General features: G+C 39.2%; 3 protein-coding genes across 8 annotated transcripts; 1 reads left to right on the top strand and 2 right to left on the bottom strand.

Moving 5' to 3' along the window:
* The first annotated feature begins 1,184 nt into the window (after positions 1–1,184).
* LOC147218471 (kinesin-like protein KIF2A) lies at positions 1,185–15,566 on the top strand. Of its 6 annotated transcripts, none has more exons than XM_086174075.1 (22): positions 1,193–1,669; positions 5,164–5,258; positions 5,742–5,864; positions 6,700–6,754; positions 7,138–7,254; positions 7,509–7,553; positions 8,738–8,838; positions 9,039–9,134; positions 9,224–9,278; positions 9,360–9,522; positions 9,619–9,709; positions 9,818–9,881; positions 10,044–10,135; positions 10,223–10,365; positions 10,538–10,742; positions 10,890–11,000; positions 11,099–11,166; positions 11,429–11,521; positions 12,556–12,703; positions 13,608–13,709; positions 14,441–14,576; positions 14,665–15,566. In XM_086174075.1, the coding sequence occupies exons 1-22, from the start codon at positions 1,609–1,611 to the stop codon at positions 14,748–14,750; spliced, it is 2,250 nt and encodes a 749-aa protein (XP_086030201.1). In that variant the 5' UTR covers positions 1,193–1,608; the 3' UTR covers positions 14,751–15,566. The 6 variants fall into 6 exon arrangements, with proteins under 6 accessions (XP_086030205.1, XP_086030201.1, XP_086030200.1 ...); XM_086174074.1 differs by having other exon boundaries at positions 11,429–11,554; XM_086174076.1 differs by lacking the exon at positions 7,509–7,553 and having other exon boundaries at positions 1,195–1,669; positions 11,429–11,554.
* dimt1l (DIM1 dimethyladenosine transferase 1-like (S. cerevisiae)) lies at positions 14,182–19,856 on the bottom strand. The gene is made up of 13 exons (XM_086174080.1): positions 19,686–19,856; positions 18,810–18,883; positions 18,612–18,698; positions 17,774–17,835; positions 17,591–17,684; positions 17,457–17,506; positions 17,257–17,380; positions 17,087–17,179; positions 16,932–16,996; positions 16,327–16,390; positions 16,137–16,243; positions 15,964–16,042; positions 14,182–14,616 (listed from the first exon to the last, which is right to left on the bottom strand). The coding sequence occupies exons 1-12, from the start codon at positions 19,741–19,743 to the stop codon at positions 16,000–16,002; spliced, it is 921 nt and encodes a 306-aa protein (XP_086030206.1). The 5' UTR covers positions 19,744–19,856; the 3' UTR covers positions 14,182–14,616; positions 15,964–15,999.
* A 118-nt stretch (positions 19,857–19,974) lies between these two features.
* cenph (centromere protein H) lies at positions 19,975–22,730 on the bottom strand. Its single transcript, XM_086174068.1, has 10 exons — positions 22,658–22,730; positions 21,898–22,032; positions 21,676–21,731; positions 21,547–21,592; positions 21,405–21,473; positions 21,280–21,336; positions 21,132–21,195; positions 20,499–20,550; positions 20,217–20,377; positions 19,975–20,124 (listed from the first exon to the last, which is right to left on the bottom strand). The coding sequence occupies exons 2-10, from the start codon at positions 22,014–22,016 to the stop codon at positions 20,032–20,034; spliced, it is 717 nt and encodes a 238-aa protein (XP_086030194.1). The 5' UTR covers positions 22,017–22,032; positions 22,658–22,730; the 3' UTR covers positions 19,975–20,031.
* Positions 22,731–23,702: the final 972 nt, after the last annotated feature.

The raw sequence follows: 23,702 nt of genomic DNA, 5'->3' as shown, positions 1-23,702 counted from the left end.
ATAAAAGCCGATAACGTTCTTGAAAACGCAGCGCAAGTGAAGGGTGCCAGATTGAGCCCGGTTTATCACTTATTGTGGGCAGTTGAGGTCTAACGACCACTAGATGGCGAAATTGCTACATTACAATAAAAAGTAATATTGTTTTGAATCAAGAGCTAAGGAAAATCATTATTGATAAAACCCTATATTATTCTATTTACATACGCTGAGGACAATGGCGTGAAATTCTCATATTATTTTATTATTACAGCACAACATCTCCACACCAACTAGTTGTTATTGATGTATTGACACATATGGGCAACTGTTAAGCGTTGCAGCCACTTTGGTTAGTATTCATTAATTGGCCTACTATTTGATAATAACAAAAGCATGCAAGGGATTATATTTCGGGGCAAGGGTTTCATTTTTTTTAAATTGATGAATGGGTAAGCTAAATGTGCAACTGAAGTTTTCTTTGTTTTTTTTTTTAAATAAATAAAAAATATATAAACAGCTTTCCAGTGTTAACCTATCAGAGAGCATAATGTGCTTCTGTAAGGGTAATAAAAAAGCTTCCCCTTATAAGTTCCCCGATAAAAGACTGGGATTCGTTAATTTAGGCCTGGCCAAGTTCTTCATTCACAAAAAACAGAATGCAAAAGTGTTCCCCCAATTTTACATTCTTTATAAACGATTTTAAATTATATAAAAACATCCTTAAAATTTATGGAAAAATCCAAAAAATATACAGTTTGATGTCTGAGATTCCTTGTGAACCACCAAGTTAATATATGTTATATTACCCTTGCAAGTTTTTTTTTTAAATAAATTTTTATTCATTTATCTATTTATTTTCTTTTACTTTTGTATTCGTCTAGCATTAAACATTTCTCACTAACCTTTAACAATGTTAACTTCTGATTACATACAGAGCGAATGTCCTTATGTCTTTTTGCTTCCTCATCCCCAGTTGTTTCATTGACATTCGATTCTACCTTGCCATGTTTATTTGTACATGTGTATCTTTGTTTATGCTATTTGTGTTCAATAAAAAAAAATAATAATAAATAAAAAGAAATACAAAAAGACTGGGATTCTAGGCGTCAGGATTTTATACTGAAAGGGTTTGACCGGAAATGGATTTTCCAAACTATAAGGCTGAACCCTGCCGCCATAAGTCCGTCCCCCGGTCGTGAGAACTTCAAGGGATCGGGGGGTGGCCGGCTTTCCAAATAACTCCTGTTTGAAATGCTCACATTGAGTGCCAGCCTGTGTAGATGAAAAAAGACGTTTTATAGTAGTAACGCACAAACCACCCGTTTCAATTGTGCTTAGAGATTGTATCGTTCATTTTATAATCTCTGAGGGAGCGACTTTTAAACTGATAGAATGGAACGGCCTTTAATATGGCGGCAGTAGGCGTGGCCCCGAGTCTGTTCACTGTGAAGGGAAGACCCCAACGTTTTGGAATCCACACTGGGTTGCTACGTAATGTTAGCCCATTCGGTTGTCTGGCTGCATTTTCTTCCTCTATCAAGAAAAAACTGCCAAAACGCCTGAAGCTGCTTTTCACTGTTCATTTCAAGTTTCTAGACCACTTCCAGTCATTTGCACGGGTAATGTAGAATGGCGTCGGGTTTTGGGAAGCTAGCCGTCGGTATTTATGTGGAAATAAAACGCAGTGATGGTAAGTTTCACCCTTGTTCTTTTCTTGCCGCACAGTGTTGCATTAAGTTGTGGGATCTTTGTTGCTGCGGTACTGTTGGATACAGTAACCGTTGTGCCGGGCTACAGAGAAGACGTCTGTGTTAGCTTTAGGTTAACGTTGATATTAGCTGTCAGGGCGGATCGCTTCTGCATGGCTAAAGGCTTTGAATGAGACTATATTTGTTGTTTAGCTTCAATGCGATTATGAGAGGGAAAAAATCTTGTCGATTTTAATTCGCGCCATCTATTTCGGACAGTCGTTTTAATGATGTATTTCACAGTTCCAAGTCGATGAATTGTGCCAGTATATTCATACTGCGTGACTTAAAGAGCGTTAATTGTACCGGCGTTAGGCTAAGAGGTGAATCAGAATTTAGCTAGCTAGAGTGCTAAACAAGCTAACTTTAGTGCCATTGACTGCATAATTGGTCGGAGATTAGCTTAGTGGCTAAGGTTCAAGTGACCGGCTTTGTTGCGGAAGCAAAGACAGGCATATCTGCTCGAGATCTAGTCTCAAAAATGTAACAAGTTTTCAGATATAACTTCAATTGTGCCATCTGTCGCATTTATATACTCAGCTTAATTTAACCTAAATGTTAATTAGGCTAGCTCACCCTGATGAGAGATCCTGATGGGAACGCTATTATGTCCCCTATCAAGAATCTTATATCTTGATCGATGTTTACTTGATCTCACCTTCAATGGGCAGATAAAGCGTGTCAGTACTAATTTTTTGGGTGCTGGTGGTGGTGATGAGCGGGCAAGATGACAATGAGTAAAACTAAACTATAATGCAAGTTTTGTTTTAAACATTTTGCATACTGTCAACAGGAGATTGCTGGGTTAAAAAAAGAAAACACTGGTGGAAGACAGGAGAAGCGGCTTGTTCTTACATTAATATTTCTGTGAATGGCGCTTTAGCCAGGCTTAAGTCATCTTTGGGTATTAACCACACCCAGTTTTGACTATGAATATATATATATATATATATATATATGTATATATGTGTGTCTGTATATGTGTACAAAATCTTAAAAAAAAACAAGTACATTGTTAATGGCTAAATTTGTTGTTTGATAAGTAATTTAGTGTCCATTGACAGTACAAAATTTGTCTTCCCCTCTGTGACATCACAGCTGCCCCTTCACAGTGCATTTACACTACAATATTTTTTTACTGTATGACATCACAGTTTGTTTCCCAGTGTGACACAACAGATTCCCCTTCTCAGTGCTGTGACATCACAGACAGAGAGGGTCCCACACCCCCCTACAACTCACAGCTCCCCAGCTGTGGTGTCCTACTGTAACCCATTCTCATTGCACACACATGCAGATCCATAGTTGTCTGTATTCAGGGTAACATATCCTGGATATCCAGCCCCATGACATATAAATGACATTTCTATGACTTACAGAACAGATTTGAAATACGAAGCAGGTGCTAGGCACTGCTAAACCACGGCAAATTCCTTGTATATGAAACCTACTTGGCGGTTATAGAATTTCTGATTCTGGTTTTAAAAAAGTCCCCCCCCCCCCATTTTGTTGGTCTGGAAGCTATTGGAATCTCACATTGTTGCATAAGTTCATGTATTTTCATACTTAGATAAACTGAAATTAAATTTGTATTTTTTTGATTAATTTCAACAATTGTGTCACTTAAATCAAATATGATCAGTACAAGATTTCTTATTTAATTTAATGTAAATTTACATACAATGTATGGTTGCAAGAATTATTAAAATGAGATGAAAAATTAAAATGAAATTACACATTGAAATTTATTGACAGAAACGTGTATGAAGCCTGTGGTAGGATTTTGATCCACTGCAGGGATTGTACCCTCTCCAGGGGGCAGGTTGTGGGTCTGGTTCAAATTCAAGCCAGAATCAGGCCATTAGCCGCCATCCCATCTGTTGCCACTAGGTCCCTTGATTCTGCCAGGACACTCGTCTGTTTGCTTTTTTTTAAGATAAGCTTTAGATCTCATCGTGAATTTACACACTTCATTAAGATGATGGCATTTAGATAGATTCCATTTATGACAGCAGAATTCACACCCGGCTCAATTTCTTTACACCATGTTTATACCTTATAATTTTAGGCTTCAAACATGACACAGTTTCACTGATTGGAACTGTGTGTGAAACTGATGCTTTAGGGGCTTTGTTTGTTTCTCTGGCTTAGTGGAGCTTGATGCACCCCCTTTTAAGCCCCTTCAGATACTGGGAAGTAACAGCATACTTATTCAGCCAGATTTTGATATAAAAGTGGGGCACAGAGGAGAGCCCATTCAGTTTCAATCATCAGATAAGCTGCTATACGACAATCCATTATTTGATGTAGCATTTTAGCTCATGGAGGTATGTTTACTGTAAATGAGTGGCACGGTGTTGGATTTCACTGATGTAAGGGGAAGGAAGTTATTGCATGGGAAATAATCTGTGTCCTCTCACTGCATCAGACAATTTATTTGTTGGTCTTTCTTAATACGTGGGAGATATCAGCAATGGATCTGTAATCTTGAGTGTGACCATTTAAAACAGTTGTTAGGTAGGTCAGTGAAATGTTTAACAACTGAGAACACTAAAAGCATCTTTGCTCCCTGTGCATCTCTAAATAATGGATACAGGAACTTTCTCCTTCCCTGGATTGTGGTGAGAACTCGCAGCACTTTTCCAGATCAACCATAGCCCTTCTCCTTTTGATTTAAAGAGTTCTCTGAATGATTTAGCTATCGATGCCTACTTCACACAGGGAACTGATGAGATGGAGATTCTACTCTTTAATTGCTGAAAAAAAAATCTCCATGTCTGTAACACATGAAGTTTTCAACATGTTTTTTTTTTTATATCTCAAAGGACAGCATTTGGAATTTCCATTATTAAGTTGGTTTCAGGATATAGACAGAGCAAATGGGTGAATGTTTATAAAAATCATTTTGACAGGTGCGCTTGCTTTTTTCTGCTATTTACAACATAAATTCGGATTGATTGTACATGAATCTGCATTATTAAGAAGATAACAACTGACCCACGGCCATCGATTAAGGCTTGCCGTAAATACTCCACATAATGGTCTTTTTTGTCAAAACGTTAAAAAAAATTTATCTACTTAATTCTCAATGTGACCCTTTTCAGGATTTAAGGATCTCTGAATATCTGATTTATATAGTTGGCAGCCACAGATTATGCTCAAATGAGGTAATTAGACATTTTACATGTACACTCTGGATATGATACCTTACATCCATGCGGGATGATGTACAATAATGTGACTTGCGAGGAACTTATGGGGAACTTCAAGTGGTAAAACTCAAGGGAGATGGTACACTGTAATTATTAGGGTATTTAAAAATGATTGAAAATACTTGTATTTAAGTTGTTCATCCTGGCAGTTGAAACCCTTACAAATGATCATGTGATGACTGTCAATATGACTGATGCTTGTCTTTCCTCTCTAACACTGACAGGACGTATACACCAGGCAATGGTGACCTCGCTGAATGAGGACAATGAGAGTGTCACTGTGGAGTGGATAGAAAATTTAGACACAAAAGGGAAAGAGGTGAACCGCCACTTACTACTCCTGAAGACAGAAGCAGCTGCATGGGCTTTCTATTCCTGAGCAATAAATAATGCATCCTAAGGGTTGTGATGATTACGCAACCAACATGTAGGACCTAATGTTTGGCCAGAGACTGTATATCGGTTCTAGATGGATGTACCCGTAGTGCTAAGTATGAATGGGAACGAAAGTGAGCCACGCTGTCTTTAAAACAAGAACACAGAAACAAATTGCAAAGTTTACTGTGCCTTCTTTGTTCTTTCTCATATTCTTCACTGTGTATTTGCCTTTTATGAGGTTGAAACAGACCACCTGAATATTGATTTGTTATTTTGATAGTTAGCAGTTAGTTGATATCTTCAATTAGCATGTGTGGCCTTTTGAAGGTATTTTGCAATGTGTAAAGATAAATATTGATTAAAATTTGCACCTTTTGGTTTATCGAGTAATTACCCGTGTTCACAATCCCCTGTTTCTGAACAGATTGACTTGGAGAGTATATTTGCACTTAACCCAGATGTTGCTCCAGATGAGGAGATCGCACCTAGTCCAGAGACTCCACCTCCACCTACACCAACGTCTGTGAAAATAAACAAAATAGCTAAAGTGAGTACTCACAAGGTACACACACTACAAAATATTCATCTTGGCTTTTGAGTGAGCAAACTGAACGGTACCCTGCAAATGAACTGGCATCAGCTGTTGTTTATGGTGGTGCTTTGCATGCAGCTCTGCATGTCACATGTAGTTTAGGTATGCTGCAAATTCAGTGTATTCAGTTAAAGTTTAATAACCACTTTTTAATTTCTATACCTTAATGGATGTGTTTCTATATAATTGTGTGTCCAGTGCATAGGCTGGTCAGGCACAGTACTTTGTTACGGGTGCAGGTTACTGGACCTCAATATTCTCAAGCTAATTGTTGGTTAAGTGGAGTGGTTGGTTGATAGTAGATAGTAGATTAATAATTCTACCCGGTATTGCAGCTGTAATTATACCCAATGTCATCAGCATTCAATGAAAAATTCTTCAGTTTCCAAGGAGATGATTAGAGTTCAGGGTTATTGTTTGACTTTATATCAAGTAGTTTTTGTGTACATTACTGAATTCAAATCACTGGCAGGAATTTGGGTTTATCAAAAATGCACTTGCCTCTAAGACTGTCGTTTCAAGTCGTAGCATTTGATATTCAGTTTACTTTCTTCCATGTTGTAGAGGTTAACAAAAGAGGCCTCTGTATTCGCTCTCATCTGTTTTTCAGGCAAAGGCTATTTCTGTATCGGCAAAACCAACAAAGTTTAGCAAAGGAAACAGTGGACGATGGAAAAGAAAGAATTTCTCTTTCTGAAGTCATGAGAATCCATGAAAAAATTGTCAGTGATAACCAGAACCCTTTTTTCCCCCAGACTATCTGACTATAGATTTTAACTCTGATCTGCAGAACCGTCGGACAATAGCACCTGTAAAGAATGACACTCCGTCCAGGGATAACAAAGGTTGGTTCCGACAATATTTGTGAAATTGGAAAACATCAATTAAACGATTACTCATAAATATTGCAACAGCACTTCAAATTACAAAGACAGTTATCATTGTAGAGTTTTATTTTTCCAAATTTTGGTATTGTTGGCATGAAATAAATAATCTTATTATTAGTGGCTAGTTTCCAGAAGCTCACGATAGTTGTCTTTGCTATTCCAGTATATTTCACATGCTCTAATCTTTGAAATTATTTTGGCCCACGATGAACATGGTTTTGGGAAAACAATTTAAATGTGATCATGAGTATGATCTGGGATTAAGTTTTTAAAAAAAATCAAATCATAATATTTGGATTGATATTTGGTCTCAAATCTTTGTACCTTTTTTTTTTCGCCAGTGATTCCAACCCGGGCAAAAGCCGCACAGCCTCAACAACCAGAGCCAGCACCCCCGCCTCCGTCGCAGCAGCCCACACACCCCATTCAGGCTCAGACACAACAGCAACTGCAGAATGGTAACTTCATTTTTTTTTTTTTTTTTACCTGATTAACCATGTTTATTGTAACCCTTTTCAGAGAGAATGTTCAAAAGCAATATTCAACTCAAAGTGAACTTTGTTGGACTTTCAAAAGCAAAACCATAATCTTTTTATTCAATCAAAAGAATTGCTAACTCCTTAAAAACGGAATAGTGCTGTGCTTACTTGATGTTGCAGGTAAATTACATAATGAGAGTGAAATGTTTTTGTTGACCGCATTTTTATCACAGAATTCCCACATCACCAAATTTCCAGAAAGGAGTCTGGACAGCTTTGTATGTATCCTCTGTTTCTTTGCCCTGCACTCTTTTTGTTGTTGATTATTCCCTGTAGAATCTGAGGGTCCTTGATAGTAACAACCCAAAGGTCTGCCAGTTAGTATTGAAAGCTTTGTGTAAGTGATGTGGTGATGAAGTAGCTAAGAAATGCTGGTTATCAGTTTCCAGTCTAATTTCTTTTTTTTTTTAATCGCTGAGTCACACACAAGCACACGTGAAAAAGCCTGTGGTGCTTGGTGTTATTCCTTCAGGCTTAAAAGCAATTTCATTTCTTTCATAACTTCCATTCCTTTCAAGCAGTTTCTGCCATTTTTATGCAAAAAGAAGGTACAGAAAGAGAGGTGCCTTGTTTCCCATTTTCAACATTCATTTCAGATATTGATCAATCCACAAGTGACAGTGCGGTATTCCTGTTATAAGGGCCTTGTCCTGATGCTGACCCAGCTGATTATCTCCTCCCAGATTAGTGCAGATTATTAATCCCTCTACTCTGATAGTCTGGGTTCTAGGGGACCGAAGCCAGCAGCAGGCTGGGGCTGTATTACATGGCTTCAGTCAGGCTTTGGAGAGAGAAGTTTGGGCTGTGGCTCTAAGCTGCGGCTAATCAGATAACACTTTTTATAAACTCTGCAAGGAATCAGAAGTGTCTGTTACTCACGGTTCTAACATTATTCTTTATAAAAGTTACTAATCATTGTTTTTCACCTGGAATGGTGTGTATTCTGTGCTGGGTGATTTGCTACAGCGGCGTTTGAATATTTCCTAATTTTTCCTGATCAGTGTTAATTTTAAGGCACATAGCCTACATTTTGAGTGGTGGGTTTAAGCGGCTACAAATGGTGTTTTAGGGTCCAAACACGATGAATGAATGAACGAACAAAAGAAGGGTTTGAATGCACTGTCTTGTTTGTGCCTGAAGAGTTTGTGTTATATGGAAAGAACTGTGTGCCAGCCAGAGCACCCCTAGTCTGAATAAAAGACAATCACTCTTTTGCTTTGTTTGAAGAGTGAGAGAAAGGAAAGACTGACTGAAGGAAACATTATTCCAACCGTGGACACTGACTGTGGATGGAGGATAAAAAGACTAAAAGCGGCCAGAGAGGAAGTGTTCTCTTTTTGAAGAGAGGCCATATGTATGTCTCGCAAAAGGTAATATTTATTGTTTCACATTTCCATGGCAGCCAGGAGGAAGTCAAACTGCGTCAAGGAGGTGGAGAAACTGCAAGAAAAAAGAGAGAGGCGTCGTCTTCAGCAGCAGGAGCTCAGAGAGAAGAGGGCTCAGGTATATTAGTGTCAAGTGCATTTCTCCTCAATTACTAGAATAAACTTACTCGCTTGCCTTTTAAATACCATTTGAGTTATTTATTTATCTGCAAATTTCAAGTTGTGATCTTTGACTAAATTAACATCCGAGTTAATCTTTTTCTTTTTTCTTTCTTTTTTTTTTTTTTTTTAATCTATTTGCATTTTTTTTCCTGGCAGGAAGTGGATACAACAATTCCGAACTATGAAATCATGTATATGATTAGAGATTTCCGAGCCAGTTTAGACTATCGGCCCCTGACCACAGGAGATCTGGTGAGTCGAAATCCTGGTTTCTTTCCGATTTGTCAGATTATCACCCTTGGAAACAAGATTAAAAACGTATCCACTGTTGCCATGTTTAGATTGAAGAGCACAGAATATGTGTTTGTGTCAGAAAACGTCCACTGAACAAGAAAGGTACAATTCCGACGATCATCATGTCTGTGCCGCACCGTGCTTGAATGTTAGCCCGCTAACGCTCTCCTCATTTGGTGGCAGAGCTGTCCATGAAGGACTTGGATGTGATCACTATTCCCAGTAAGGACGTGGTGATGGTTCACGAACCCAAGCAGAAGGTGGACCTTACGCGCTACCTGGAAAACCAGACCTTCCGCTTTGACTACGCCTTTGATGACAGTGCCGCCAATGAGATGGTCTACAGGTTTGCTTTGTCAACTGTTCGTTATTATACTTGGAATAAGAATATGACACCCGTCACCTGCAGTCTGAAAAAACATGTCCTCTGTAACATATTAAGGTTCACTGCTAGACCACTGGTGGAGACCATCTTTGAAAGAGGCATGGCCACTTGCTTTGCCTACGGACAGACAGGCAGTGGAAAAACACATGTGAGTAATGGGAAAAGTTACAAAGATCAGAAGAATAACACACTACATTATGCTCCAAGAGAATTATAAACCATCTTGTGTATTTTTGTGATGTGTTTTGCATCTTAGACTATGGGAGGAGATTTTTCTGGGAAGAACCAAGATTGCTCAAAAGGAATTTATGCTTTAGCTGGTAAGTTATCAAGCTGCCCTAGTTTAGCTGATTTTATTTGTAGTCTGTTTTCTGTGTAGTCTGAGTGAGATGTGTGCAGTGAAATGTTTCAGTGTAAGCTCCCTTGGGTCTTAATTGAAATATGCCTTATTGTTCACACAATTTTAATCTATTTTTATGCAGCACGGGATGTATTTCTTATGTTGAAGAAACCCAATTACAAGAAATTAGATCTTCAAGTGTATGCAACCTTCTTTGAAATCTACAGCGGGAAGGCAAGTGATGTGTATTAATTTATTTTGCTTTTCTTTTATTTCCAAGTAATGTTCTAGCTAACTCCCATTGCTTGTCTATGCCGTTAGGTTTTTGACCTGCTGAATCGTAAAGCTAAGCTACGGGTGCTGGAGGACGGGAAGCAGCAGGTGCAGGTGGTAGGACTTCAGGAAAAAGAGGTCAGGTGCACTGAAGACGTCTTAAAACTCATAGAAGTGGGCAATAGCTGCAGGTAGGAAAACAAACTAGATGATAAACCGTCACTTTTATCATCATCAAATTAATCAGTGTGCAAAGGAATGGTCATCTGCTCTGATCTTTTCTGTTTAGCACCATTTTCACAAGTACCCTGTTCTCACTGCGTGTTTCTTGTTTTTTTTGTCTTTTTTTCCCCCAAACCCCAGAACATCGGGGCAGACGTCGGCCAATGCTCATTCGTCTCGCAGCCATGCAGTTTTCCAGATCATTCTCCGGAGGAAAGGGAAGATGCACGGCAAATTTTCTCTTATCGACTTGGCGGGGAATGAGCGGGGAGCTGACACGTCAAGTGCAGACCGCCAGACTCGACTAGAGGGAGCGGAGATTAACAAAAGCCTGTTAGCCCTCAAGGTCTGCAGGCCTTACCTTCCATATAATTTAAAAGATTTTTAAGTGCTATTTTAATTGCATCTGAAGGCCTATCAGTTTGTGTCACCAATTGTTGCATTCAGATGGTACCGTATTTGTACTGCACATCAGTTTCTCTTCTTATTCCAGGAATGTATCCGGGCCCTCGGCCGAAACAAGCCACACACTCCGTTCAGGGCTAGTAAGCTCACCCAGGTCCTGCGAGATTCTTTCATTGGAGAAAATTCCCGTACATGCATGGTTAGTTCATTGCCTTAAATTAAGCAGCCCATAATCACTATTTGGTGTCTTTGGTGGAAATTGAATCAATCTGACTGGTCTTGGCTTTGTTTTGGCAGATTGCGACAATCTCTCCTGGTATGACATCCTGCGAAAATACCCTCAACACACTACGCTACGCCAACAGGTGCAATATGTTGCTATACAGCAGTACTTGGTCAGAGTGACAAGCAGAAACGAATCAATCATCCCCTTTGATTTTTAGATTAAAATAAGTCCATTGTGATCTGCATTGAAAGTGATTATGAAGTGACTATCCCGATTTACACTCTCTTTCTGACTCTTGTGTCCTATTTCTCTTTCCTCTCCTGTTTTTCCCGCTTTCCCCTCCTTTCTCCCCCATACGCCACTCCTCCGTTTGTGGCGGCGTGGGCGGCGCCGCTTTATAGAGTGAAGGAGTTTGGGATAAGTCCGTCGGACATCCCCTTCTCCCAGGGCAGTCAGGGGAGTCGCCCTGAGCACTCGCCCACCAATACCTTTGAGTACGATGACTTTGCCGCTACCTCCCCCAGCAGGTGTAGCGCTCCCCAAACACTAACACACAGAGACATTTGCATGCACGCCTAGCATGTGTTAATATATTTACCAAACTGATCGATACCTCTCATTTGGTTTATTTAAGCACTATCTGTTCAGTGCTGAACATATCCATTATCTTTTTGCCCTTCTGCTCCTTCATCTGCATGATTTGACACTTTCCATTGTCCCTAACCTGCTCTTTCACTCACACTTCACCGTTTATCTTGAGCCTTTTTTCATCTCACCGTTTTATGAAAAGCTTAGCCCTTCACGGGTGTCTCTTGCTTTTGTTAACAGCTGAGTGATGTCAGTGACATGGAGGATTGTGAAAGCTAAGTGCGATTAGTCAAAATTTTCATGCTGTGTGTCATGAAACATAATGGTACCGTATTGATTAAGCTTTTAGGTAGCAGCATCCAGGGTGAGCTTTTGTTCGAGAAAGAGCAAACCCAGCTTATCTGGGGGTGAAAAAAAAACAGGAAAAAAAGCGGAATGACTCATCAGCACATTGCGGCCTGATTAATTACACCAGTCCACATTAAAACAATCTCCTCTGGGCGAATTGGTCATCAGACTTTGGACCCTTACATTTTATTGTTTAGATGAAAAGACCGCCCGTAAAATGTACCAGGCACTGCACTGTGATCAATCTAATTGCTAAAATGAATGCAGTAAGAGCGATTTTTATTTTTCCGCCCTGAACAATCACGTCTGCAATTTGTCCCAAGTATTACAACTCACAAGTGCACTTCACTTCAGCCACATGGGTAGATTATCAGCATCTCTGGAGTAAAAGTGTTGTTTTTCTTCCTCATCTCGCTCCATCTGATGTCACCGCTACTATGGAGCTATCAGTCTGCTGTCCATTCTGCCTTGATTTCTTCTGATCCCCCCCGCAACCCCGCAGTTAATTTCATCACCACCATCCAACTGCACCCGTGGATCTGTTCCGCAAATGACTCCCCGCTGACCACGCAAATGTGTCCTCCCACATCAGGGTGAAGGAGCTGACCGTCGACCCCAACCAGGTGATGGAAGGGGTCCGACCCAACCTCCCAGTGGTCAACCAGCTGGAACTCTTGGACGAAGAGTGGTTGAGCAACTCACCACAGAGAGATGACCTTAAACTACTTTGTAAACAGAATGTAAGTTGTGATGATACGCATTCCATTTATTGACTTGATTGATTCTATGTACATCTTTTTAAGAGAAGTTCCAGGACATTTTTTTGTTAATTCCAGGTATGCAAGTAACGGCCACAAATAACATCAAGAAAAAAACTGAAAATGAAAAAAATGAAAAAAACAATACACTCAACCAAAAACAAAAAATTTACACTCATTCGATACTAACCTTGGATACAATTTGTAGAGGAACAAAGTTTGCTCTTGCAATAACCTCAGGGATTTCAGGTAACATTTAATGATTGCTAATATGGGGGGAAAAAAATCTTAACTTAACATATAAAATTAGAAATTTGACATCAGAGTAGAGCTTTTTGTAACCGGGTCCAGAGTAAGCACTGAAGAATAGAGTGCATTAATGTCGGACCCACCGACAAGAGAAGCCACCAAGATGGAAGTGAAAGAGCTGGAGAAGCACAAGTTAGGAATGATGAAATCAGTCTGGTTGGGTTTCTCCCGACCTGAGGTGTGAAGAGTTTTTGCTCAAGTCCGATGTGGACTGACTGCCGACCCAAACATTGCCAAGGAGGAAGTGGGTGTTGATCTGTCTCAGCAGTGTGGAGACTTCCTGCTCAAGAGGGTGGTATTAGAGTCAGAGAATGAGGATGAGATTGTCTAACTGATGGCTGCTTGAAGTCTCTGCTGGCGGTGGGTGTGATAGAGCGGGTGACTTGGAGAACAAAGAAAAAGGGATGGGTTACAGCACAGGCCTGTCTGCTTCATACATCATCATAGACTAGTGAGCTGGTCTCCAGGGATCTAACCAGTATTCCTCCATCAGAAGATGCCCTCAAACAGTAGATTTTATCCTTGTTATCTGAAGACAAATTACGAAGGATTCATGACCTTGGCCGTTGTCTCTCAGGAGGAGGAAGTGTCTCCCCAGCTCTTCACCTTCCACGAGGCAGTGTCTCAGCTTGTGGAGATGGAAGACCAAGTCATAGAGGATCATCGAGCTGTTTTCCAGGTGACAACAGAAACAACAAATCGGGACCTCTCTGATACTCAAGCATATTGGCCCACTGGCAGTATAAGAAAGAGCAGCCACTGGATATTTCAAGACATTTTTTCCATTTTACGTAAAATTATATCAGGTTAGAATGTAGAGTTCAATTCTACATTTGCAGTTTTAAATGAAGGACAAGCAAGTATCCAAACATAAAATTGGACATTGCTGATAGCACAGCTTCCAATAAAAGAAAAATGTTCCTTTCACAATTCTAATTTCCTTGCTCATGTTTAGGTTTATTTCTCCACGATATACGGTCATTCCTTCTTTCTGTGATTAATTGAAAATCCTGGGAAAATGGTATTTTGCTGAATATTCAGGTGAATTCAGAAAACAATGTTAAAAAGCTTTATATGAATCCCAGGATTTTACCGGACCCTGATCCGTATGTAGATGGAGGCAACAAAACTACTAGTCGGGTTACAACAAATTTAAGGGACATCAGTTTGACTTTATTTACATAAATTGCCACTTTGTGTCAATACATCTTGAAGTACACATAGTGTTGTAATGTGTTACATCGTGGACGTCCACAGCGTAATGAGCACTAAAAACATTTTTAAAAATTTCAACTCTTCTGCAGTGTTATCATATATTCAATGTCAGGTTGCTATATTTCTAAATTCTGGTTGGTCCAGAGTGCCACTGATGGCATTCCATCTCAAGAAAGAAACAATGTCTCTGACCAGGAGTCCATCAGGTGGCTAGAGGATGAGAAGGTGCTGCTAGAGATGACCGACGAAGTGGATTATGACGTGGAGTCCTACGCAACCCAGCTGGAGCAGATCCTCGACCAGAAGATTGAAATCCTGACCGAGCTCCGAGGTTTGACCGAAGCGCGCATCCGGCAGCTTTGTCAAGATTCCTGCATCAAAATAAAGACCAATGATCTTTTCTCTTTCTTTCAAAACAGATAAAGTGAAGTCATTTCGCTCTACTCTCCAAGAAGAGGAGCAGGCCAGTAAGCAGATCAATCCTAAGAGGCCACGTGCTCTTTAGAGGCTGAGGCATGTAGTGTTGGTGGTGGCACATATGGAAACGTAACCACTAGATGTTCGACACAACTACCAGCTATCGGCATCAGCTGTGAAGACAACAGGACTGATGTACCTACAGATCTGTTAGGACACAACACTCAAAACTGGCTGTTCTCTCACCGGTGTTTTAGAAAACCTAGGACAAAAACTTTTTTTTCTACCCCCCCCATGGAGAATGTAAAGTCGGCTCCCACCTACAGACAAAACCACATTCTTCTTAAATTATTTTTTTCTTCTTTTTTTTTTTTTTTTTTTTTTTTTTTTTTACTTCTTTGTACATGATTTTGACCTGGTTTTAGAAGGTGACCTACCACATTACACCGGTGTTTTAATTTCTGGTTTCTCTAGCTGACATGCATGTGCACGGATGTGATGGCGTCTTCATGCTTTGGTTGTCAGTTGGCCCGATCATTATCAGCATTCTCCCCTGATTTTCTTTGTTTTGAGCTTTTTACCGGTTTGGAAAAAGCATTTTCATTATGTGCTTATTTCCTCCATGTCTCAGTTCCCTCCATGTCTCGGTTCTTTCCTCGTGTTCCCCCGAATGGTCTTTTCCATAGTTTGCTTCAGTCTTTGCCATGACACTCTACATGGCAACTGATTTAATATCTAATGTAACTTAATGTAAAACATTTTCCAACCCCCTTTTAACACTTTGTTACAAAAATGAAACAAGAAAAAAACCTATTGAAAAGTCACTGACTATGGTTTATGTTGCTCAGTGTTTGCACCAGATGTAATGCTGGACAAAGTAATAAAGACTCGTGTTTCATTTGAATTTTTGTGACATTAAGTACTTCCAATCAATGAACAGATGCAGACACTAGAATATGTTGAAAATAACAGCAATTTCAAGGTAGCCCAGAAGGATGTCAGCAAACCGCTTCACACAGATTTGCATCAAAAAGAGACAGATTCGCAGATCTAGCTGCTTTAAATATTTCTTACTTTATACAGGCTAATCATTTACAATGAGCAACTGAAAAGAAAGGGCAGTTGTAATAGGATGATCCAACTTTTACATTTAAACTATTAATCCCACAGGGAGTCATAGGATTGAGCTGAGGTCGACTGGAAAGTCTTTAGTTTAAAATACTCGTTTTGCGGTAGAGGTTTGTGATGTTGAAAACTCATGAGCTAAGGCTTTAGACATTCAATCTTCATACCCAACGTACCAAATTTACTGGGTGTATCATCGTGTCATGTGCAGTTTATGAGAAGTGGATTCCTGCCGCGTTGAATGCATGAAGAAGTCTGAGGAATAAGAGGATGCCAAACATGAATTTTACCAACTGAGCATTTGAAATAGATTTAGAAAAGCAAAGCAAAGCAAAAAACATTAACTTACACCAGAAAGTCATCGATATCCATGGACCTGGCTCTCTTTTCACTGAAGTCAACCTCCTGGAGAACAGTCTCGAGTTTCTTGGAGATGCTAAAGTCTGCGGGGACGTCCTGTCAGGACAGAGCACCAGATTGTGGGTTTGCAGTATTTTGCGGAACGCTGGCGGCTGACAAGTCCAACATAGTTTGCTCACCACATTGTGCATAGAGCAGTGAATTCTGTAGTTCTTTTCCAGAAGCTGTTCCACTGCTGTCGACCTTAACATGGAAAAGTACAAGGTAAGCGTTCCAGCATTTTCCTATTAAAATTAACATGACAACCATGGGGGAAATCTGCTCTGATCCCTGTAGCTAGAAGTGAAGATTTGAGTCCTGTCAAGTGTGTGTGGGGGGGGAAATCCCTTCCGGCAAGTTCACTTCAGGAAACGAATGGTAGAATTTAGAATCAGTCAACCACCTTTGGCATAAGTCTTCATATACATCTTCAAACTACAAATGCTCTTATGTGTATGGTGAAAAAATGTGATATGTGCTCCAGGGTTCTATGAAAGGTAAAAATCATCAGATTAATTAGATGATCACGATTCTTCATGTGAATTAATGTTTGATGAAGACACGCCCAACAGTTTTAAATATTTGTTTTCTGAGTTGGGTTGCTTTAATTTCATTACTGCACGAAGTCTCAATCTTCTTATCCTGGTGTAGGTAAGGGGGAGTTTTGATTTTTACATGTTGGCCTGATCCTTTCAAGACAAAACATCCCACTTTGAAATCAACATTTGCAAAAATGGTTACTCACTTGAAGGCAGCACTGAGGGTTTTGTTTTTCCTTACAAAGGCTATTCTGACCAGGCCATCCCATTCCTTTCCAGCAGAAACAGAGTTCAGTGGTCATCGGTTACTCTTTAATTGCCATCATAGTTAATATTAACTTTAATAATAAAATAGAATTACCTGGAAGTTAACTGGAGGAGGGGGATTTTTTGGTTCAATCCTTACGACGCTTGACTCCACTTTGGGAGGAGGACGGAAATTATTCTTCCCGACCTGATGAAGGGGAGACCCTGTTTCATGGTTTCTTGACAGGGAGAAGTGTAAAATGTAATGTGGTGGCGTTCACCCACCTTCATGAGATGGTCCACGCGAGCAAGTAGCTGTGTGTTGATGGACAGTCTGCAGTAGAGTTTGTCTCCGGGTTTGGCAACCAGTCGCATGGCGAACTCCCTTTGGAACATTAATACAGCGCACCTGAGGAACAAGAAAACAAAGCAGCGCTGCAAATCCCTGGATGTTTAAAGGCAAACTGGGACAAGCTGTTTCTTACCTGAAGAAAGGTCGATGTAGAAGTAGTTTGAAGACAAAGGGCGATGAAATCTACGTAATAAAAAGCACAGTTTGAAAAATACAGTCCATAATGGTATCAGCATGTCATCAAGTGAGCAGGAAGCATTCTTTTACCTGGTAAGGTAAATTAGCCACGCAGACGTCAAAGAAAGGAAGATCTGTTTTTAAAACATCGCCAACTAATATCTGAAGCTTTGTCTGCATCGGTCTGTTGGAATAAAATTGACCTTTAATTCAACAAAGCCTGAGTTGAGGCAGTTAGGATATAAATGCCAGTGTGAGAATGTCTCCACTCACGTGCACTGAACTCTTTTCTGAAGCTCCGCCACCAACCTGTGGTCCAACTCGCAGGCCACCACCTGTGATGCAGACATGACGCTTACAAACAGAAATTTTCAAAAACTATTGCGGAGTTAGTTTTTTTTCCTGAGCGAACAGCATAATCCAATCAAAATACTGAAACGTCACGTGCTTCCATTTGAAATACTGCAAATATGAATATATAAATATTGTTCAACACTTTGGGTTCTTAGAGCCAAACTGACTTAAACTTGGCCAGACATAGAGGCACTGCTCTAATGAATCTCCAATTTGTGGAATATTAAAAGAGATGGGACTCATGCTACATGCAACATAATTTAAGAGTTTTGTTTCGGACATCTGTGTTTAACAACTGATCTGCTTCTCTTCCACACACGACGTTATATCCCTTTATGCTTAGTGAAAGAGAAAAAGCAGTACTTGATTACAGGTTACTTCATAATGTAGCCTTTGCTCCAAATGGGACAAAAGTGTGTGTTTTTATTTAATTTAACTCAAGATTGCTTTTGATGTCCTATCTTTAGGAACAATATAATACAATAAAAATCCATTCCTCAACATGTGGCAAATAATAAAAAAAAAAAAAGTAGACATAAGTGACAAGTGTGTGGGTTTTTAAAATTTAACTCAATATTGCCTTTGATATACTGTCTTTAGAAAAAATATAATAAAAATCCATTCCTCAACATGTGGCAAATAATTAAAAAAAACAAGCTGAACAGAATCGGCTGGATTTGACTATTTGACTTTTTCTCTATCTTGACCTGAATACATATATAATAAAAACATGGAAATCTTTTAATAAAACAGTTACCTTCTTGGCTTTTTCAAGCAGTTTTACCGTCATATTACCAGTGCCAGGACCGACCTCTAAAACTACATCTGTAGGCCTCAGGGCAGCCTGTAACACAACAGTCAGCCATTGCTTAATACTGCTGATCAGTTTATGCCTTTGCATGATATTTTGCTTTATAAATTCAGCAACAGGTGTCAAAGACAAATGGCTACCTACCTTTTCAATGATCCCATTGACGACCAGAGGGTTTTTCAGGATGTGCTGACCAATTCCAGTGTTGAACATTATCCCTGCAACACATAGTGTTCATACTTGGGCATAAATTATTGGTGGAATGGTGGATATTAGAAGTTTACAGACTTTTTAATTTCAACCCTATGAACAGCGTAGACACTTATTTCTGTCAGCCTTTCAAAATCGCCAACTCCTGCAAGACTTTCTGTATTTCCCAAATCCATTTAATACATTCTGCATTTTTGCTAAAACACGAGCATCAAATGTGCCAGTGATAAAGTGCATGTGTTGACATATAAAAACATATTATCTAACACTAACCTTGTATTTTTTGATCTATTTCCACAGTAATGAGTCTTTGAGAGAGGTACAGGTGGAAATACTGGGATCTTGATTGCTGTCGAAGCGATTTGTGAGCCAACAGTATTCTGGATCATGATTCATGGAGACATTCACTGTCTTTCAGGACAGGAATAAACTTGAAGAACCGATTTATGGAGAACGGATGCAGAGAATTTTGTTTTTTTTTCTACACGGCTTTCAGGTGAGAAACTTATCACGTTTGCATAAATTGTTTTTACCGTAAATCGTCCCTGAACAATTTATCGAACGTTGAAAAGTTCAGTCTTGTACTACGTCGTCTACGTTTACAATTACACTTTCTTTGATACTTTTTTTTTAATAATACTTTATAAGAATGCCTAGAAGCGAATATTGACATATACATTTGTAATACATTAAACTGTTCAAGTTAAGCGGCTTGCGATAAGAATATTCGAGATGAATCGTCTTCCATACAGCTGCAGCTACTAACACAGATGTTATGCTAAGGCTACGGCTAATGTTCGAGGAACATACCTTGGTTTTTGACTTCTTGGTGTTGCCTGCTTTTCTTCTCCGCTTTTACTTTCGGCATTTTTCTTTAACAACGTGACTTTTAACGATAATGAAGTAAAGTTCAGCCTGTGCCCACCGGCAAGGTTAAAGGACTAGTCTAACACGTGTAAATACTGAGTAGTTGAACGCTGGCTGAGGTCTTCTTCTGAAGCTAACGTGTGTAAACAATGCTTCCCAGCGATACTTGTCGGCCTCTAGCGGCACCAAAATGTCATCAACAAGACGTCAAGACAATATTTTTCGAGTTTTTATTATAATTATAACACAATGCAAATGTATATGAATATAATACAAGTAAATCGCTTTTCTAATCAGAGATGGGAAGTTCCTCCAGTGTTAAGGCGACATCTCGAACTGCGGGATCATCCAGCCAGTTGATTTTACATGCCAGGAGGATGCCCTGCAAACAAATGTGCATTAATGTAGAACCTGCTAATATCCCCATAGCTTCAAACCGCTTTTCAAATTATTTATCATTGATGTCATTTGTACCCTCAAGACATTCTGCGTCATGGTGGCCATAATTTTATATTTCTCAAGGTTTTCCAGCCCTTTCTTCAAGGTAGCCTTATACTTTTCCCTGTCTGGATGCTCTTTCTTGACCATCTCTTCTTCCATCTCTTTCATTTTCTCGTGTATTAACCGTTTCACCTCTATAGACAAACGAAGAAACAAACAAACTAATGAATTAATTTAATTAAAAAGTTATTTCTATAAAGACAGTCTGTCTTATTTTACTCCTAGAATAATAAAAATATGTAAACATTTACATACCAAGCCTTTTTTTCTGTATTTCAGTGGTTTCATTTTGAAGATCTCTCACTTCCTTTGGAAAAAAAAAGACAGAAAAAGATACAAAATTCATTTTCCTGAGTGTTCTCAAGCTTGAAAACAGTACTTGGCATTATAGGAAAAAATAATGAATTCACAGTATTCACATCATTTTGGACTTTCAGGGAAATTACTTGGTAACTTTTATTGATTTCTTTTTATTTGAGTGAAAATTGTTCATGATTAACCTACCAAACAAGAATTCAGTTTCAACAGAAATATAAAAAAAAACAATCTTAAGCAGACATTTGGGGCGACTTTAAAAAAAACATGGGCAAATACAAAATGTAACATTTTGTTAAACTCTAGAAGCACTATTCAATGTCTTTATCAGTTATTTATAACAAATCTCCATTGACTAACCTATTTCTTGTATCTTACACAGACTGATGACAGGGAAAAAATCCTCTGGGAGGTGAGTATATTATAAATTATTTTGGTCAAAATGAATATGTTCTCTGTCAATTTGTACACCACAATATTGTCACTTAAAAAACAGTTTTTAATGACCAAAAGTTGTGTATTATTACGTTTGTTCTGACTGTGAAATGGACCAAAAATATGTAAGCTGCTTACCTGCTGAAGTTGTTTTACCTGTGAACAAAGAGCCATGTAGCGTTCAGCCATGGCTTTCAGTGCACTAGAGAAAAAAACATCACAATATATAGCAACAACCTTATTTTTCACAAGAATGAGGGAGTCAAAAGAAAGGCAAATGATTTACTTAGCCTCGTCATCATTCTGTTTCAGCTGTTCTTCCATAGCCTCCCAGATCTGCATTCTAAAAGACAAATTCAAATCAATGGCTACTATATTTCATCAGCAACAAGGGTCAAGCAAACAACTAACCTGTGCAATGTTAATGTTGAGTTAAAAGTAAGTGTCCTGAGTCGTTCCAGCTCATTAATGTATTCTGGCCTGGGAGATGACATGGAAAAATATATTAGCAAATACTTAGCACGTCAGTACAATAATATTTTTAAATACTCACAAGTCTCTCTCTGCTTGAGATGAACTGCATGATCTCTCACTTTTTCCTGCCATCAGAAACCAGACATCAACATTGGAGAACACAATAAAAGTACAAAATAGTGTTTTTGTAGGACATTCAGCTTTTTACCTGCATGGAGTTGCACTGCAATTTCAAAACACTGGTTGGCCATCTGTTGTTTTATTCTGAAATAGACAAAAATAGTAATCAAACTACTTAAAGTCTTGAGATGTATATTAATGTGCTCTAGAATGAGCGTGACATCTTTGATTACATGCGAGTCTTGACATTGTGATGTGTCAAATAAACTGAGAGGCTTTGAGATTAATGTGTCAAAATTAAAAGGAGGACCTCAGCATGTCCGGCAAGGTATCCTTTCGTCCAGAAGATCCATCAGGGGAAGAAGCATCGTTTAGCCTAGCATCGTCTGCTCTGTTGATGTTTTCCGTCTCATCAGATGATTCCATCATAAGATGGTGAAAATGTCTGGCAAGACAGAGAATCTTGAGTCAAGCAGAGACCCAACATTCAATCGCAACATTTGGGTATGTTTCTTGACCTAGATTTAGAAAACTGTAAATCTGAATTGCACTCTATTCATCTCTATCCATGTCAAGTGAATGTCACATCCAAGTAAAACTGACAACATCAGAGTCTGATTCAAAATAATGTGGTTTGTTACCTCATTTTATCTTGAAGTGAAATCGTATAAAAGCACAGATATTTCATAAAATAGAGTAGCAATTAACCGAATAGCATATTTTCCCCAAGTAATTTTTTGGGCCAGACCGAGATCTGTACAACTTTACTCTCCTAACAATTCTGCATCACCCTGACAAACTTGAGTTCTGTTCAGGCAAGTAAAACATTTTGGTTACTTTTTGTGTATGAATTGTGAGAGGAAAAATTGCGAGGTCATGGTATAGACTCTGCAAGATTTTAACCATGGTTATCCAAATCGTCGATGTGTGTTGCTTCCGAAAACCCTAAAATATGACTTAGGCAATGATGCTATTAGGCTAACGATATGTGAGGTACAAGTGTTGTGTTATAGCTGGGAAGTTATGATAAAAAATAGGGGAAAAATAGAAATGACTAAACAAACTTTTACCTTGTCGATCGGAGGAAAACTCGTGGCGTCTGATCAAAATAAACAAACGAACGTACTTTCAGTCTAGAGACGAACACCCGCCAGGAAGTGACGCAATAGCTCCTTTTCTTCTTCGCATGTATCAAAACTTGCTGCGCCACCTACTGGTCACACGGGGAGAATTCGGAAATAAAGCCAGTAGATTTATTTAATTTTTTTTTTTATTCTAAACAAAGTCCTTAAAAAATCTCAGAGTCTAAAATCACTAAAAAAATAAATAAATAAAAATAATTCTGAAAGTGTTGATGAATAATTCTACGGTCATTTATTTGTCAGGTTGTTTTTTTCTATTATTTCTTTACAACTTGAGCGTTGTATGAGGAAGTCCTGAGTGGCAGAGAAGTACTGTATGTCAGACTGGTGCAGGACATGTATGCTGGCTGTGAGACGGTGGTACAATGTGCTGTAGGGGTAACAGAGGAGTTCAAGGTGGAGGTGGGACTCCATCAGGGATGAGAGAGAAGAGATGAGAACAACTTTATTTATCCCGAAGGAAATAGTTGAAATCAGCTCTGAGCCCCTTCTTGTTTGCAGTGGTGATGGAAAGGCTAACAAATGATGTTAGATAGGAATCTCCATGGACCATGATGTTTGCAGATGACATCGTGGTCTGTAGTGAGAACAGGTTGAGAGCAGGTTGAGGAACATCTAGAGAGGTGGAGGTATGCTCTGGAAAGGAGAGGAATGAAGGTGAATGGCAGCAAGACAGAATATATGTGTGTAAATGAGAGGAACCCAGGTAAGGCTACAGGGAGTGGAGATCGAGACGTTGGAGGATTTCAAGTACTTGGGGTCAACAGTCCAGAGCAAAGGACATGTGGAAAAGAGGTAAAAAAAAAAAAAAAACAATAGGATAATGCAGGTTGGAATGGGTGGAGTAAAGTGTCGGGGTACCATGCGATAGAAGACTATCGGCCACAATGAATCGAAAGGTGTATAAGACACTGGTGAGATCAGCTATGCTGTTTGGCCTAAAACCAGTCACAATGACGAGAACAACAACGAG

This window comes from Fistularia commersonii, chromosome 26, assembly GCF_037954325.1.
Source record: "Fistularia commersonii isolate RoL2024-O1a breed Wild chromosome 26, RoL_Fcom_v1.0, whole genome shotgun sequence".
Classification (NCBI taxonomy): domain Eukaryota; kingdom Metazoa; phylum Chordata; class Actinopteri; order Syngnathiformes; family Fistulariidae; genus Fistularia; species Fistularia commersonii.
The sequence above is the reverse complement of the archived record's forward strand: the minus strand, read 5'-3'. Positions and strand labels throughout refer to the sequence as shown.

Excerpts from the sequence above, each read along its gene's own strand:
- LOC147218471 (XM_086174074.1), top strand. The coding sequence starts at position 1,609 with ATGGCGTCGGGTTTTGGGAAGCTAGCCGTCGGTATTTATGTGGAAATA. Across the intron at positions 5,865-6,699 it reads AAATAAACAAAATAGCTAAA|AACCGTCGGACAATAGCACC; the intron begins GTGAGTACTCAC and ends TCTGATCTGCAG. Across the intron at positions 7,554-8,737 it reads AAAGGAGTCTGGACAGCTTT|CCAGGAGGAAGTCAAACTGC; the intron begins GTATGTATCCTC and ends TTTCCATGGCAG.
- dimt1l (XM_086174080.1), bottom strand. The coding sequence starts at position 19,743 with ATGCCGAAAGTAAAAGCGGAGAAGAAAAGCAGGCAACACCAAGAAGTC. Across the intron at positions 16,997-17,086 it reads CTCCTCCAGTTAACTTCCAG|GAATGGGATGGCCTGGTCAG; the intron begins GTAATTCTATTT and ends TCTGCTGGAAAG. Across the intron at positions 16,043-16,136 it reads GATATCGATGACTTTCTGGT|ACTTCTTCATGCATTCAACG; the intron begins GTAAGTTAATGT and ends CTTATTCCTCAG.
- cenph (XM_086174068.1), bottom strand. The coding sequence starts at position 22,016 with ATGATGGAATCATCTGATGAGACGGAAAACATCAACAGAGCAGACGAT. Across the intron at positions 20,551-21,131 it reads AGGTAAAACAACTTCAGCAG|GAAGTGAGAGATCTTCAAAA; the intron begins GTAAGCAGCTTA and ends TTTTTTCCAAAG. Across the intron at positions 20,378-20,498 it reads AATACAGAAAAAAAGGCTTG|AGGTGAAACGGTTAATACAC; the intron begins GTATGTAAATGT and ends GTTTGTCTATAG.